We start from the raw sequence: 17,230 nt of genomic DNA on the forward strand, positions 1-17,230 counted from the left end.
GCTTCTTAGAAAAACTAGCAACTCAATAGCATTTTTTTCATCTAAAAAGTACGAAAAATGAGGAAAAGCTAGGTAAGAATTAAGGAAACTGCATATAATTATACATCGTTGGAAAGCTTGATTTTTTTGTGATTTTCTGACGCAACTTCCAGGTCGATACCTCTTTACGCTAAAAAATTACAGCTGTTCAAAGATTCTTCGAAAATCCCACTTCAGCCTCCTCTCTCTCTTGACTTAGGGACCCGATCGAATATTTTTTACCTTGAATCGATAGCTGATCCAAAGAGCTACCAGTATACAAAGTTTGAGTCAAATTGATTACCGTTTAATTTCACATGCATTTTAACCAAAACCCTCTTTTTAATTTTTGCTAACAAACTAGAAGGTATAAAACCTCGATGAGCATTTTAAGTGTTACAAATGTTAAAGAGGAAGCCGATTTTCATAAAATAGTACTGGAGGAATTATCGAGAATTTGTTAAAATTCGTGAAAGAAGACTTCGATACAGCACGGACCGACTTAATCGTATTGTAGGAGGGTCAAAGTCCCAAAACTGGCAACACTGGCGCTAAAGGAACCTACTTGTAGGTCGGTCAACGGCGAGACGACCTGAGCCTCTTCCGAGATGCTCTGGTATCGTTTGGCTTGCTCTCGAGATCTTTCCGCGGCAGCTTCTGTGAACCCGGTGACGCATTTGCAGGCCAAGCCGCATAGCTCCTCGTAGACCTCCGCTATTTCGCCGAGGATACCGGTCAAGCATCGCGTCTGGTATCGTTCCGTGATGGCATTCGTCGCCCTCAGTTGCAAAACGTACGCGTTGTGCGCCTCGAAATAAGCGCGTTTCAGGTCCTGCTCGCTACCGCCCTCTAGCATCAGCAGCGCGGCGTACGCGCGCTTGTAATCCGCTCGAGCGCGCTGCAGCTTCTCCTCGGACTTGGCTACCAGCTGCTCGTAGGCCTCGCGATGAGCGAATACCTGAAATTTGGATCATTTAGATTCTCATTCGATCACCCGACGTTGTTGTCAGTTTTCATCTTCAAGGACAGCAAAACTTCAATGAGGACAAGGTAGCATTTTCTACGCATGAAGGTGGAATATCTATCTACCTGGTCATCAGCAAAGTATTCTTATCAGTGACTAGAATCTTGTACACCTTATCGTATTCGGATCACAGCGCTTTAATTATGCGAATGGCGATTGGAAAAAGGATAAACTATGTCGTGCAACCCAGTTTGGATACTGCGATGAAAATATTATCAGAAATTTAAGGTCATCTAGTAAATTAACCCTTTGCCCACCATTGTCCTTTTTAATGAACATATTCACCTTCCTAGATTGCAGCTTCCTATGGAAACTGGCTTCCAAGGTGGGCCTGGACAGTTGCTGTTGGAAAACCTTGGCCAGATCCAGGTGAGCTAACGCGTCAGCCTCTACCTGGCGCAACAGGTTCTCCCAAACACGTCGCACGCCTCCAGTGTCCAGCCTCGTGTCCTCGGACTTGCTCCGGAACTTGTCCACCAGGCGTTGGACGTTCGCGGAATGGTCCTCCATGACCGCGCCCAACATCTCCGTGAACTCCGACACTGTAACGAAAAGGATCGTGTCAAAAATTTTTATATACGTGGTCCAAGGTCAAGACTACCCGTCCAAAAAATTTCGAATCAAAATTATGCCTACAAGGACACCATAAAAATAATTAAACTGTAACGAGGGGGATCAGCTCAAGAAACTCGAACCAATTCAACTATTTGTAAAATTGTTATTAACAGACGGATCTTGTTGAAAATTTTTGTATACATGGTCCATTGTCAAGACTACCTCATAAAAAAATTACGTACAAAAATAATGGCTACGAGGGTGTCAAAAAAATCACGAAGACGTAACGAAGGGGAAGCAGCCAAAAAAGTTGATCTAAGTCAACAATTTATAAAACTGTTACTAACAAAACAGGCTTGTTGAAAATTTCTGTATACATGGTCCATTGTCAAGACTATCTCATAAAAAAATTACGTACAAAAATAATGGCTACGAGGGTGTCAAAAAAATCACGAAGACGTAACGAAGGGGACCAGCCCAAAAAGTTGATCTTAGTCAACAATTCATAAAACTGTTACCAACAAAACGGGCTCGTTGAAAATTTTTGTATGCGCGCTCCAATGTCCAAGCCATGTTAGAAAAAAATTTCGACCAAAACGCTCTACTCTAACGGGTCTTACAAAAATGCCGAAACTTTCGTTCTGGAAAGAGTAGTCACTCGATTGCCTCGAGGGGTGGCAGCGCAACAAATTCACCGGGCTCGTTCGTTACCGCGGACATTACACGCTGATTTGCTTCGCGGGGAACGTCGAGGGTGTACAATTGGCGCGGCGATTGTTCCCCGAAAATCGTGCGTTATCGAGCACATCGTTTCCGCGGACGTTCCCCGCTGAAACAATGGCCGGCATTTATTGAATTAACCGGCGCCTGGCCGACCCGTCCGTAAATTGTTTGCCGACGAAGGAGTGGCACCGCATTCTCTCTCTCTCTCTCTGGTTCGCACTCGTCGAAATATTTGAAGAGAACTCGAAACCCCGTGTAACCGATGCCCCGCGTCTGACGGGCTGCAACGCGCGAACCGTTTCCGCCACAGAGTTCAACACTGTTTCGATTAATTAATTGAGCCAGTCGAAACCGGTCGACGGACGCCGATTGCGCCGCTGTCGAGCTCCAATCAAATTGAGTGCCACCCCCCCCCTGCTCTTCACATTTTATCCTCCCTGTTTTGCTTCAACCCCTTTGTTCAGAGGGTGGTTTCGATTTTTGGGAGATTTGCATGTTCTTTCGGATTAATTGAATAGTCAAGGTCGTTTGAAGGTCATAATATTATATACCATTGGATTCGCCTTGGGCTCAGCTATCATTCTACAATGTTAAAAATATATACTGTTATTTTTTAAAAAAATGGCAATGAGCTTGAAACTTCGAAAAAATATTACTTTTCTTGCCATAATATTTGCCTCCTCGAAGTGAGGCAAATAAAAGTTTAAAAAATTTTGAGATTGTTGTTTTTTGGTATTGTGTTTGGAAAATCTGTGTACAGAAAATTTTGGTGTGGTCATGCGGGAGTCCAGTGTCGTATTGCAGGGTTAAGCAGCAATTGATGCGAGCACTATAGGCGGTTTTACGTCGTAATTCTTCGGGAATGCTGGAGGATGCTCGCGCGTCCATTTCGAAAGATTTATTTGAGCCATTTCTTCTTTGAGAAGAGGGTCGCTGGGAGTCTTCTAACGGTTTCGTTAGAGCCGCGGCTGATAAATGAGATTCATAGGGTTCGAGGGGAAAACACATTTATGGGGGTGCCTTTGGTGTGTACCGGCAGATTGGATATAAAATCGAATCGATGGGCTTACAGCTGTAGACTAGCCTGAGGGAAGATTAAGCCATCCCCCTAGGAAGAAAAAATATTTTTGACACGGTAAACATTTCACGTGCCATTCTAAAATATCTTAACACACGAATAAATTAAGTTTGGAAAATTTTGAACATCTTGCTTCGAACCCCAATTTTCAATTTGAATTTTCTCCGAATCATCGTGTTCTAGTAATATTTTCAGGGTTTTTGTGGTTTCATTGATTATGTGATGGCGAACATGTCAAACAGGATCGAACTTATCGGATATCGGTTGTTAATGAGAGCTGTTCGTTCCCTAATTAACGCCTTATCAGAATCCCTCGTTAAAAGGAATTTTCAGGGCGACGCTACACGCCTCCCAAGATGGCGGCGCCTTAAACGTTCCCCGGCACCAATTAATCGCAGACTTCGGCGCTCGTTATCGACAGCAATTAGAAATCCATGAATTTTCGCTGAATTGACTTTCATTTTAGTCTTCTCTTTCAGGCTGAATCATTATTTCTCAAAAATTGTTTCACCCACATGCGTTTTCCATATTTCTATATTTATTTTCCAACCGATGGATTGGTTGGATTTATTTTCAAAAATTGTTGCACACCCCTCAATCCTTTGTAAACAAATCCGCAAAAATTAAAATTCATAGGATCATTAGTTTTGTTTGAAAAAATCCCAAAGGTCACCTCATTTGCGAAGAACGAAAATTTTTTAAAACAATCTTTTCAGCAAACTGCCAAATATCACTGACTTCCGGACGCCCCGAGGGAACTTGACAGTGTACAGCAAATAATATCACGCGTAATTATACTACTGTCATCGCACAGAGCGTGATATAATCTTGAATCGTTCTCCACCCACGGAAATGTCCGCAAGGACAACGACACGTCCCCCAGGCTGCAAATTCCTCGGTGCATTTCACGCGGATCCAACGAAAATGATTTCACTTGTTTTGCAACAAGATCATTTGGCAATGGTGCCGGTTAGCGTGACAGTATCATTTCTAAATGGGACGGAACGAACGTCATCAGTGGGTCACGGTTATCCAAAGATGAAATCACTGCTGATATCCTGTTCATTTCAAAAGTAGACGGAAATAACTGAACAGCATGTATTAACATAAATTACGCAGCCTTTCCGGAATCACCGGGGAGTAATAAACAATTTCCATATCATCAGTCCTCGTTCATAATAAGTTTATTTTATACCGCCATTTTAAACAGCAGCACATTGAAAATTGTTGTTGACGATTTTATATCTCTTCTGGAGAAGTGCCATTTTTGCTTCTTATTTAAAACAAACTATATTTGTAATGCTAAAATTACTGATGAGTAATCAACAATTTCCATATTATCATTTTTGTTCAAATTTATTTTACAGAACAAAATCATTTTTCACGATTGTGTACTAATTTTTCTGGACAAGTACCATTTTCTCGTTTCGCTAATCCGATCAAACATAACAGAAATACTGAAACAACAAAAATAGATGAACACGAAAATTCAAATTCACCCAGATAAATAAAAAAATTAAAAATTCCCCCCTCCCTCCGAGTGCTTCGAAGATAAAATCGGACGTTTACTCGTCAGTGGCGTCAGGGATCGCTAAGACGGGGTCAATTACGGCCCGGAATAAAAAAACATTGAGGCAAGACGTTGCGTCACAGAATTAATTAAGCTTTCCCCTCTATTTTTAACCGTGTCCGCGTAATTGAATGTCAATTCCGTGCTTGTTAACGGTCCGGGGTTGCGAAACATAATCGCCTTTGCGTTCGGCCCCCTGGTGGGCGGGGCTGCGTTCACTTCCGCGGGGGGGGGGGGGGGGCTGCGTCGACTGACGACAATCGAAAATTTCGTTTACCTCATTTTTCCCCTATCTTCCTTCCCCCACGCTCCGTTACCCCGTGAAACGAGATTATTGTTTCAGATATAATTTTGCATCCCCCACCCCCCGCCATTTTATTTCGACCTAGTGAGCGCGTTGCTATGCGAAAGTAAAGAGACGAATTGGCATTTAGAGACGATTTATCCGACGGCTGCTCGCGGCATTGATATTCCGGATTTATTGCGGATAACGTTTTCATCATTTTTTGATCATATTCAATGGAATCTGTTGCGCCGAAGCTCCATTAGGTATTTCACGAAGCTCGAATTTATTTGGTGAATTTTATTACGCGTTTGTTTGAATAATTCCATGTACTAACAATATAAAGTGCGTACAATTCTGTATTATTAATACGTAATTATTAACAAACTATTTTTACTGCTTATTTTACAGAAATTTTTGTTTCGCGAAATCTTCCTTTAGTTTTATTTGTTCATGGAATTTCGTTGCGTATTCTTTGAATAATTCCTCGTATCATTAATATTGTACACGCAGATTCATTATTGTAAGTACATTTACTTTGCGAAATGCGTTCATTATTTATTTTAGTATACACGCATCAGAATATTGTGCACTTACATTTAAATGAATAATAATTTTCAGCGACTTGTTAATCCATAAACGAGATCATTTAAATAAACATCCGCCAATTTATATTATACACATTATCGTTTGTTTGTAATTATAAGCGACTGTGTCTGTTCAATGAACATTTTCCAAACATTAATTTATCTCCTACTTCAGTAACGTTCATGAAGATTATAATATTACAACGATTTAATTGGATAAATTCAATTTGTGACACTGGTACAAATCACTGTTTCAATTCGCTGAGCGAATATTATTTATATTGTATTAATATTTGTATAAAATAGTTGTATAAAAATTATAATGAATATCCTCCAGTGAACAGATTTGAGAATATTTGATTTCGAGTTTGCGTGCTGTTTGATACCAACATTACCTCGAATCATAGTGACTATGCTTAGCTGACGATTTAACTGTTCGTAGATATTGCGCCCTATGTCAGATTGATGCGGCACCAGGTGCTGGTTTCGATTGGATCGAGGTCAAGTTTGGAATTACATGGAAACAAGCTCTGAACTAACACCAGATACCACCTACAAATGACTCGAATCTCAAATCCTAACCCCCTTCGACATTTCCCATCTTCAAAACATACTATCCACTAACAAAGGCCCAAAATCTATTACATACAGAAGCAAAATTTCAATTTTAGGTTAAGTTCGCAACATATTCTGCTTCGTTGCATTCAATAATTCTCTATTTTCAACAAATAATATCCTTCCAATCAAAATGACTCATAAACTCATTTGAGGTTATACCACATTAGTGGAAAATTGGTATTACAAAATCACAGTATGGCGGGAAACCAGCAGTAAACTTTACGAATTTAGATAAAATTTTTTAAGTTGGTATTACAATTCCCCAACATGGCGGAACAACATCTAAATTCGAAACGTTCCAATCTTTTTTGAGGTTAACTTGACCGGATTCGGCGGGAAACCACCTAAATTGGAAATGCTTATTGCTAATATTTCTTTAAGTTGGTACCACAAAACTCCACAGGGCGGGAAACCATCTAAATTCAAACTATTCTTATATTCTGTCCAATTAAAACGCATTAGACGCATTTCTATAGTAGACCGAATCTAACAATTATTTCCAAGGGACCTCGTTCATCGCCATTTTGATTCTACGGTCGTACCAGGGATCAGCTAACATCGACGGGGGCAGGGAAAAGCATCCGGGGCTCGGTTTACCTTTACCTTTTCCTCGACCAGTTGCCAGGGTTACCCAGGTAACACGAGCCGATTTCGTTCTCGCAGAGATTTCTCTCGGCGAGACGACCCCGAGTGCTTTCGTTTGCGGCTACCGTTGTTTGAACACGATCGATGGGGATCTATACGGTATGCACGTGTCGGTGTCGTTGTTTCGACGGAATCGATTATCCCGGTGCCGCGTGAATACGTCTGCCGTTGGTCTCCGAGTAGAAATTCTCTTTGGCACCCCGCCCACGCCCCTTCTCCACCCTTTCTTCATCCCCAACAATCTCCTCCTGAAGAATCAGACATCTTCAACAGCTAATCCGTCACCCTTTTTCCTTCTAAGCCAACCGTGCTTCAAACGATACATGTTCTTACACACTCTTCAGGAAATTGAGACATACACAGTGTACGTACAAACTGTTCTTGTTCAGTTAAATCCCTCATTATAGTTAATGATTTAGGATTATTTACTGCTGCATTTTATAAATTTTTTTATAAATAATCTTTCAGATATAAAGTTTTCCTGCCGAGCTAGATGGATTAGTTTAGTGGGTGATATGTAATGAAAATTGTGGGAAAATTGCGTTTACTTTGAATTACAAAAAAAAAGGGACCTGCAGAAAAAATGTAAAAAATGTGACCATAGAGCCAAACCCCATAGCTCCTAGCTCAAAGTCAGATTGTGCCTAGCACCACTAATTAGCACGCCCTAATTCCATAACCTCCAACACATGAATCTGACTCTATGGATCCAATGCCATAGCCCTAACCCAATAGATACAGGCTGTTGCAGTATTTTCAAGTGCAAAGAGTTCAGAGTCACGTAGTCATGGTTGTGTATTTTTGTTTGAGCCGGTAAACGCTGTCGAGTTAATTGATTTTCTTCGGAACCGGTATTGGCAGGCCCATCATGCACCGCGCAACGCCGACGTGAACAAATCTCAATACGTCCCGAACATATTCGCCATCCGACACCTTCAATTATTCGGTTGCGTGTCAATTCCAATGGGAAGCCAATCGATACTGCAGCACAGCCAAGCCGGATGAGGACGGCCGTGGCGAATTGTCATGGATGACTGATGAATACAAAGCCCTCGTGTCAATCGGAAAGTAATTAGCGAAAGTCCTGCCCGATATTTTCTATACCCCGTAAGCTTTCTGATGCCATATTGCCTCCTCCGTTCATCGATTTCCGTTCTTTTGCAACGTTTGACCCCAAAGGGTTTATCCGCTGTGTCTTTTTTCCGTTTTTCCATAATACGGTCCGTCGGAAACATTGTTTCCTGATTTGCGCTCGAAATCACTTTTTTCTGAATATGCTAGCATCTTTTTCAATTTCAGAGGCTTAGTTTTAGCTTCAAATCAAATATGTACGAGTCACAAATTTGGTTGAATTGAAGCTGGAAAAATTGTAATTTCAGTTTGTTAAAAATTCCTTTTGACGTGCATACGAATGTGAGGTTATGTTATAGAGGCAGCTGAAATTTAACGGATCAATATTTCCAGGGAATTATATACATACGAGTCACAAATTTGGTAGAATTGAAGCTGGAAAAATTGTGATTCGGGTTTGTCAAAAATTCCTTTTGACGTTCCTTCCAATTGTGAGGTTATGTTATAGAGGCAGCTGAAATTGAACAGATCAACTTTGCCAGGGAATTAAATACATACGAGTCACAAATTTGTTTGAATTGGAAAAATTCTACTTAATGTAAATATGAATGCAAGGTTATATGAAGGTTATATCGTAGAGGAGGAAATACATGAAGGTTCCGGTGGGGCTTTTGTTAGAAAGATTATTTTTGGAGGCCACGACGTGACGGCCGGCTTAGAATGGATCACCATAAAATATGATAGATGACGGGGCGATTAACGTCGAGAGAAACGTGCTAATCCGACGCGATCACTTTCGATCCCTGACTTTTCGTCGGCGGTAAATTATCACCGAGACACGCGAGGCCTAATAATGTGGAAACCGCTGTCCAACATGATGTTACAAGAAAAACATATGGAAAGTTAAGTTACGAAATAAAACGATGTCTATTCTAACGAATTTTTTAAACAAATTTGTACATATATAAAGAAACACACTACGCTATTTTTCTTGGGGATTTTTTATACAATTCTTAGAAATTACTTTGAATTCGGATCTTTTTCCCGCGCTTTTGTCGTTTAAAATGAAGACTGCTGGACATTGAGACTGATCATAACATTGTTTGTAGAAGGTTATGATTTCTTTCAATATGAATGTTAAATTTGATGAACAAATTGACAGACTCTATAAAATTCACAAATATATAATGTATAAATTAATAGATACTATACAGTCTGTAAATTAATAATCTGTGACTTAAGTTTTCGAGTTGGCCAGCCTGCAAGAATGCAGAATGGTTCCCCGCACTTTTCAAAAAGTCCAAGAGGTTATGGAAGAACGAAATTATTAAACGAATAAATATTAATATTGATATAGAAAAATGGCTTACTTGCATCTTTAAATTAATCGCAATTTTCAATATTGAGTAAGAAAGTAGAAAGATTTCAGTATTTGCGTGGTCTCCAAGAAAAATGGAGTAATTCACGACATTTCGAAGCAGATAAATAGAGCCTGAACCTCTCCAGTGCACTGAAGTGCATTTAATTAATTAAGGGAGCTCCTAGGTAGCACTAAAAGCCTGCTTATCAAGAGACGTCGTCCGTCATGGTGGCGTTTCAAAAAAATTAAACGGTGAGGAGGTGAAACGTGTGATTAAACGAAACATAAATCAATATGTAAACACAAACGAACCATAAATTAATAAACAACCACCCTAAACCTTCGAAAATCATCCAAAATCGCTAAAATCCATAAAATTCACAAATTTGTAGAAGAAAACATACTAGAAAACCTCTATTAAAAATAATCTTGACGAAAATAAAAATTTCGGTTGCAAATGAAATTCCGACAATATTAAAAATTCATGAAGCGATTTGCAAAATGGGGCAGAGTAGTAACCAGTCAAGATCTTTCCTCCCCTAATCGGTCGACTCGGTCAATTTCATCGAAAAGGACGGGTCTGAAAAGCGGAGCAACCCCTTGAATTAATAAGCCACCCCCCCCCCCCATTTGATCTCTGTGTCGGCGTTTTGTCCACTGACCCGATTTACCCGACCCACCCGTCTCCTTTTGCGACCGGCGACATATCTGTAAACGCGTGCATTGCCAATTAAAGGAAGTTTGTCCCCAGGCTTTCAGGGGTTGGGGGGGTGGTGGTGGTTTACGCGAAGACTGACAGGACAAGCAGGTTAATGGCCATTCAAAACTCTAATGAGGCTAATTTCTAATCCCTGGCAAATAGACATCCACCACATTTGCCCAGCCAGAGGCGATATCGATCTCGCCGGTCAAACGAAAATTAACGTGACAGGGCTAATTGAGGGGGCGTGGCTACCATGGGAATCGAAAGAACAGATCGAAACTTCAGTATAATAAATTCACCGTCCATTTCTGCTAATCGTATTTACCCTGCCATTGGGGACACGCGTGGGTGTGCTAGGGAATTTTCCAGGCGTTACCACACCTGGCGATCGGGGTTAAATTTAACCTGCAATTTTATGGCCACTGGATCTACTTGGATCTACAAATTGTAAGACTTTAAATAATTGTTAAATTGCCTAGGGACATAGGTATCGATGTGCTAGGGAATTTTCCGGGGGTTGGTACACCTGACAATTCTGGGAAATGGTACTCGGAAATGCATAATCGGTTTCTAACGAGCATAGCAGATCTCGATTTACATCGAGGAGGTAAATTCCCCGCCTCTGGGAAACGTCGCGGTCGTACACTTGAACTCTGGCCAGGGTTTGCCTAATCGTCGACGTGAGTGCCTCGCAGCGGCCATGAATTGTTTATGGCACCTGTTTCGGGTGGACTGACACGTGACTCACTAAGCAGCAGCCCGGAATATTTACCACATTCTCGAGCATCGTTAGACGGAATCGAATGAATCGCTAATAAACTAGGGAACTAACGATGCCGTTAAAACTCGATTTTATTGTTGTTCCGCGTTTTTTCCCTCTGTATTATTTCAGGGGACTCTGTACTATTTCAGGACGCCAAAAATTCCAACAAAACTATTCAGTATATTACTGAATTAATAGACCAATAAACAATCTTCATTTGTCTCCAGAATTCTATATTTATTTCTACAGAAATTACGAAGTTGTTCGGTTGGTAACGTTCAAATTCTAACCGCGGGAAAATGCTCCAAATTCAAATCACATTACATACTTACAATAATATATACAGAATAATGATAGTAATAAATAATTTTCCTCCTTACTTTGAATTCAGTATTTACTACCAAATAAACTAAAAAGTTATTCTTCTGACAACATTCGTTAACATTCACCAGCACCTAAGCGCGGGAGAAGTTGCTAAATTCAAATCCCACTTTTCCCGCCGCCAGCAGTTTTTCTCGATCGGACAATAAAGAATTAACTTCGCATCGGACACCTGCGTTCAATTAACTCGGTCAACAGCGGGTTTTAACGTAAACGACCGTTGAACCGTTAAGAAACTCCGAACTCCATTAAAAGTCGGTAAAGAGTTCCGAGCATAACCTCAAAGTTCCGAAAACGTTCGCCAGGTCTGCCAACGTCTCGAACAGCTCGGTTACACCGTGAACTTTATAATTCATAGACGTCAGGGACTTGCCGGAATCAAATTTTATCCTGGCCTTCGAGCGAAGACTGTCTGCTCAGAGGTCCCGAACCCTATGGGATTAGACTTTGGTCCTTTTGTTATAATTAAATGCCCGAGCATCGGACGAAGGACAGCAGGGACAGGGATAAGCCCTGCTTGACAGGGAAGGGTCTGGAAATTTCTCAAACGGCGAGATCAATCAGGGGACTTCATGCTTAGGGGACATGGGGATTCGATGTGGACAAGTTTAGGGGAAGCCCCGTTTGGCAACTTCGAAGTATTAATTTTTATTTTGCCCCTTTCAGAGACACGTATCGTTTAGTATCTTTTTCAAAATTACTTGAAGTAAATAAAAATTGAATTTCATCGAAATTGGCTCGGAAGTCCTCAATGGGGGAATTCCCCTGATGGACTGAAGTATAGTTGAAATTATTTTGAACAAAAGTTAAAATTCATTCGGATTGGTAGTCACGTGACCCTCAAAGAGAGGATTCCCCTGATGGACAGGTTCTTAAGCAACTCGGGGTGAGGGCAACCGTCTATTTACACTGCGCATTATTATAAAGCCTAATGGAGTTCCATTAATGCTGCTGCTGGCGGGGATAGACAGAGTAATTATCGTGCCATTAAACTTCCGTATAATTTTCCCTTCCCGTTTCGCCGGCGTTCTTCCTCTATACACTATAGCTAGAAGCGAGCAAAGCCCCGGCGTCACTTAACATATTAGCATTCGCAGGCACAACCTTTCATGGCAATACCGCGGGGCTTGGAATCAGTGCGCGATCACGGTTACCGAATCGATTCGGTTCCGTCGGTGCACTTGGTTTATTGAAACAGCTCCGCTCTGTGTAACTTTCAAAGACTTCTCTTGAATAAACGCTATCAGAAGTGCTCCATCATACTCGCGACGTGTGCGCACAGAGCCGTGCAAGCTTGTGTCAAGTTCCATTGTATTTTCCAGCGAAGAGAAAAAGTTTTCTATCGTTTATCGATACATCTCAAAATAATACCGAACTCACAAGTTGCAAAAGACTAGAAAAATTTGTCATTTTGTTGTGACTGGACCGCGCGGGTCTCTGTGCAAAATAAAATATTTGCAAAGAAATGGAGCTAAATAAAAATTTATTTAATATTGTAAATAATTCTAATTGTGTGAAAATAACGTCTCCATAGTTTTACGTTTTTCTAATGTTCTTGTAAATGTCGGGTTGTTTTTGTCAACTGCTGAAATTATTCGTTGTAATGTGCACAACCGAGAGTGACAGTGTCAGAGAGATTAGGCCAAGTATATTTAAGGCTTTAACAGACCCACAGGTGGTTTGACGACACCCAAAGCGAATCTAAATGTCGCACGGGTGTCTGTAAGATTTGAATCCTTGGAGAAATTATATGAATAGAAGTAATATTAATCCTCGCAAACCTTTAAGTAAAATAACTTAAAAAAAAATGTATAGTATAATCCAATTTTTAAAAAGTTGTTAGTTTTGAAGGGTGTCCACTTAATTTTGCCCCCGACTGTAGACCTTTAGAAAATTATTAGGTGTCCACAAGTCTAATCAATTCCACCACCTTACAGGCCATCAAAGTCCTGTACACGTGTATGGGTCCTAAAGCCTGTGCTGCCAGCCAACCAGGAACTGATCAGAGTTCTAGGTCTTCATAAATTATCCTCTACACAGAAACTTTTGCGCCACCAACAGGCGACCTAGAACTGTTTGCGTATCGGTACAAGTCTGCATAAGTAGCAACACTATACAGCTTGCTGGAAGTTTGCCTTTACACGTGTCTTGCGTGATCCAGCGTCAATGCGAGGCCACTAAGTCCACATAAGTCCACCTAAGAACTTAGTGTGACACCCTAAGCCCGTCCATGTCTTCTATAGACAGCAACAACAATGTGACTGTCAGAGTTGGATACAAAGTGACCTGATTAATGATCGTGACCTGGAGCTACGTAGACATGTACCTCCTTTTTGTAATAATTTTAGTGGGTCAGGAATAATGCAATACTATTCTTAAATTCTTCACACGTTTTTATTGTTTTGCATTTCATCTACCCATTTCTGTCACAAATGAGTACTTTCTCATAATTAGACAGCAGATTATATGTTTTTATGACCAAAATGACCAGTTTGTTGTCAATTCTAACCTCAATTGACCTAAACTAACCTAAACTTAGCTCGGTTGTCACTAAATCCTTTTATAGCCCATTGCTACCAACTTAGAACATCAAACTAACCTATAACATCAACATAACCTAAAATCTAGATTTTAAAGAATTGAAAGCCTGATGAAATTAGCAATCCCCGTACAGCTCGGTGGAAAATAATTCGATGCTGCTACTCCAGCATAAATCAGAGATCCTAAGGCCGTTTCAAGGACAACTCCCGTTTCCGGCTAGCCCCCAGCGGCCAATGAGAATTTCGTCATGCCATCTATAATTATTGTCCCCGTCACGACGCCCGTAGGCGTGTTTGGTCCCCACGACGATATCAAGGATGAGGCACGACAGCTTTCGGCTAAAATTACCCGACAACGATTGCAACCCCGGCCAGAAGCTCGAACAGTCGATCCTTGATCGAAGTTCTACCTACCCTGTAGCCAATCAACCGCAGACCTAACCCGCAATCCTGATAGATGAACTTCTACCCTCACGATTGACCCCTTGCCCCAGCATTCCCCTTTTATTTAGAACACCTTTGTCACCTCCAATTTCCCCTCGAAGAGCCAGACAATTTATACAGTTGGTATCCCTGTTCGATTCCCGATTTAATTCTACATAACACTGAAGACTTCTTTTTGGATTCGAATTTTCATGGCGAGAGTACAATTAAATATAAATAGCTTAGAACTGCAAATACAGAGAGTTACAATTACATTTGTAAACAAAAATAAAGGGGTTGTCAACGTAGTAAGAAATAAAAATGTAGAACTAAAAGTAACTATTTATAAAGTAGGGGGTTATAAAGGGTTACCAACGTAGTAATGAATAAAAATATAGAACTAAAACTAACTATTTATGAAGTAGGGGGTATACAGGGTTACCAACGTAGTAATGAATAAAAATATAGAAATAAAAGTAACTATTGAGAGGCTTGCCAACGTAGGAATTCTAGACGAAGGAAAATCTGCATAACTGCTTGGAATTTACGCTTGAAACTTCGAAAATACAACCTCTGTACACAACCACTGATTAAAACCATAAAATGCCAACTTTCTCGAAGTTTTTACCCCGGGGCTTCCCCGGACGCCGTCGTAAGGCGGGAAATTCAAACTGAATTCAGTGAACCGGTCCGCAGGCTGCTCCCAATCAATTTTTCAGGCGTTTCTCCGGGGCTAATGAATAATAAATGAAACGAACGGCAGCGTATCGCGTAGGAAATAAAGCGAGGCCACGTCGAACGTATCCACAACGATCGTATGTCCCCACAAAGATACGAGCAGTGCCAAGGGAAGTAAATACGCAATGCCCCAGGAGAGCAATGAGCGATGAAGTATCTTCTTTTCCGGTTCCTCGGTCGGAATTCAATTTTCCGTCCGCGTTTCCCCCGCCCCTTCGAAATTCGACCAACCACCGTAAAAGGGGGACGCGCGTTCGAATTCGATGGGTGGAGGGGGGGGGGGCTATTTCTACGGGGACCTGTAATCGTAACGGAATTTCAACGCCGCTCCGTCAAATGATACCTACCTGTTACCGCGGCCAAATTGATTTATCAGCGACCACCGGCGACCGTAATGGTATTATTTAATGACGTTATTTCACCGTACCGTTTAATCGAGTTTCCATGTAAGCTGAAACCCCGGCGCGGTCCCGCGCGTCCGCGGCTTCCGGCCCCGGAATCGCCATTTTTAGAAGCCGTCAGCAATTTGTCGACGTTTCCACGGCTATTCCACGGTAATTGGCAAATTGTTCGCCGTTTGTTCACACGTTCAGGAATACGTTTAAGTGGAGACAAAAATTTTTCAGATAAAAATTGTTTAAATTATATATTATGCTCTGGCTGAGAAGTGTTTAAATATTTGTTCATTTTAATCGCAATGCCAAAACGTATTTAGAGGTATCCGTGTTGATCCGGAAAAATCGCACTAAATTGCAGCTAAGAAAAAGTCCCTAGACGCCACCCAAAATTACCAGCTACCGTCTAGTGTCATTATGTGTCCCAGAATTTCCAGCAATGGTTCCCACGAGGTCAGATAAAAACTTTGTTTCGTTTTTATTTCTTAGAAAACCCATGGAGCTAACCAAAGTTACTAGCAAGTGTCTAGTGACATTTGCACATGCTCTCAAAATGTGTCTAGAGCGGTCTAGAGTTACATGGGCGGATCTAGAAGAATTTTCACGCAGAATTACGACCAGTAAAGGGTCCGGAATATTACCAGCAAGCCCTTAGGGACATCCGAATACGGCGAACAAGCTGGCAACCCCCGAGACACTTTGACCGGCCATTTCCTTGTTCCGTCCCGTTGCCCACCGATGCTTTCAGAGTCAGTCTCTCAACGATTACGTTTGCGTTTTCATAGACGTCCGCGGCCGTTAAAGCAGTTGTAAAATTGCCGACAATAACGAGGCACCTCGGAGAGAGGACTTTTTAACGACCCCGTGCCACCGACGAACAGTTCCAACCCCCACTCCCACGCCCCTCGATGATAACGCATTCACGATTCGGGATCGAGCGAGAGCCCCGACGACTGCTCGATAAGGGATGCCGTCGGACTAGCAATGTTCATCGATCCGTGAACGATAATGACGACAGCAATTAAGCGGCATTTTGCGGCTGCCCATCCCCCTCCGATCGATTTCCATCGAGCGACGATTCGTCAGACAGATATCTGCCCGGAAATTACCGGGACGCGATCGAAACCATTAATCGAATTGACGGCGGTCTAAAATTTCACTAGACGCTCGCTAGTCACTTTGGTGTCCTCTAGGGGGCTTTTACCGATCGTAATTTTGTCTGGAAATTCCCCTAGATCAGCTCACGTAACTCTGAACTGGTCTAAACACATTTTAAATAATGTCTAACGCCGTTGAAAGCATTCACAAATGTCACTAGACGCTTACCGGATACTTCATGTGACCTCTACGTATTTGGAAATCTAGGGAATTTGGTAGCAATCACAGTTTCGTGTGGAAGGTACTCTACATCGGTTCAGAGAGCTTGTAAAATATTTTAAATAGTATTTCGTGTCGTTGGCAGCATTCGAAATTGTGACTAGATGGTTGCTAGTGATTTTAGAGACTTCTAGGGACTTTTTACCAGTTGTTCGTATAAAAATTCTTTCAAACGAGATCATACAGCTTCAAATACATTTCAAACAGTGCCAATATGCAGATCCAAAAAAGTTTCTTCTACAGACCAAGACACGAATATTAATTAATAATAATTAATTGTAGGCATAAACTTCAACCACCTAGAAATATTCATGACTCTGCCTGTACTGTTCGCAGACGTCCCTAAACGAACCAGGAAAGTTCATAAATAAATTTAAA

The 17,230-nt window shown here is 41.3% G+C and overlaps 1 protein-coding gene across 3 annotated transcripts in view; it reads right to left on the reverse strand.

Moving 5' to 3' along the window:
* Window positions 1-17,230, reverse strand: part of Stacl (SH3 and cysteine-rich domain-containing protein) — a 56,108-nt gene that overhangs the window by 25,467 nt on the left and 13,411 nt on the right. For all 3 annotated transcript variants that reach the window (XM_076796669.1, XM_076796671.1, XM_076796668.1), the window contains exons 2-3: window positions 1,328-1,584; window positions 584-976 (exon numbers count right to left, since the gene is read on the reverse strand). In XM_076796669.1, the coding sequence (XP_076652784.1) occupies window positions 584-976; window positions 1,328-1,584 (650 nt within the window). The remainder of the gene's footprint in view (window positions 1-583; window positions 977-1,327; window positions 1,585-17,230) is intronic.

Source organism: Halictus rubicundus, chromosome 11 (assembly GCF_050948215.1).
Source record: "Halictus rubicundus isolate RS-2024b chromosome 11, iyHalRubi1_principal, whole genome shotgun sequence".
Classification (NCBI taxonomy): Eukaryota; Metazoa; Arthropoda; class Insecta; order Hymenoptera; family Halictidae; genus Halictus; species Halictus rubicundus.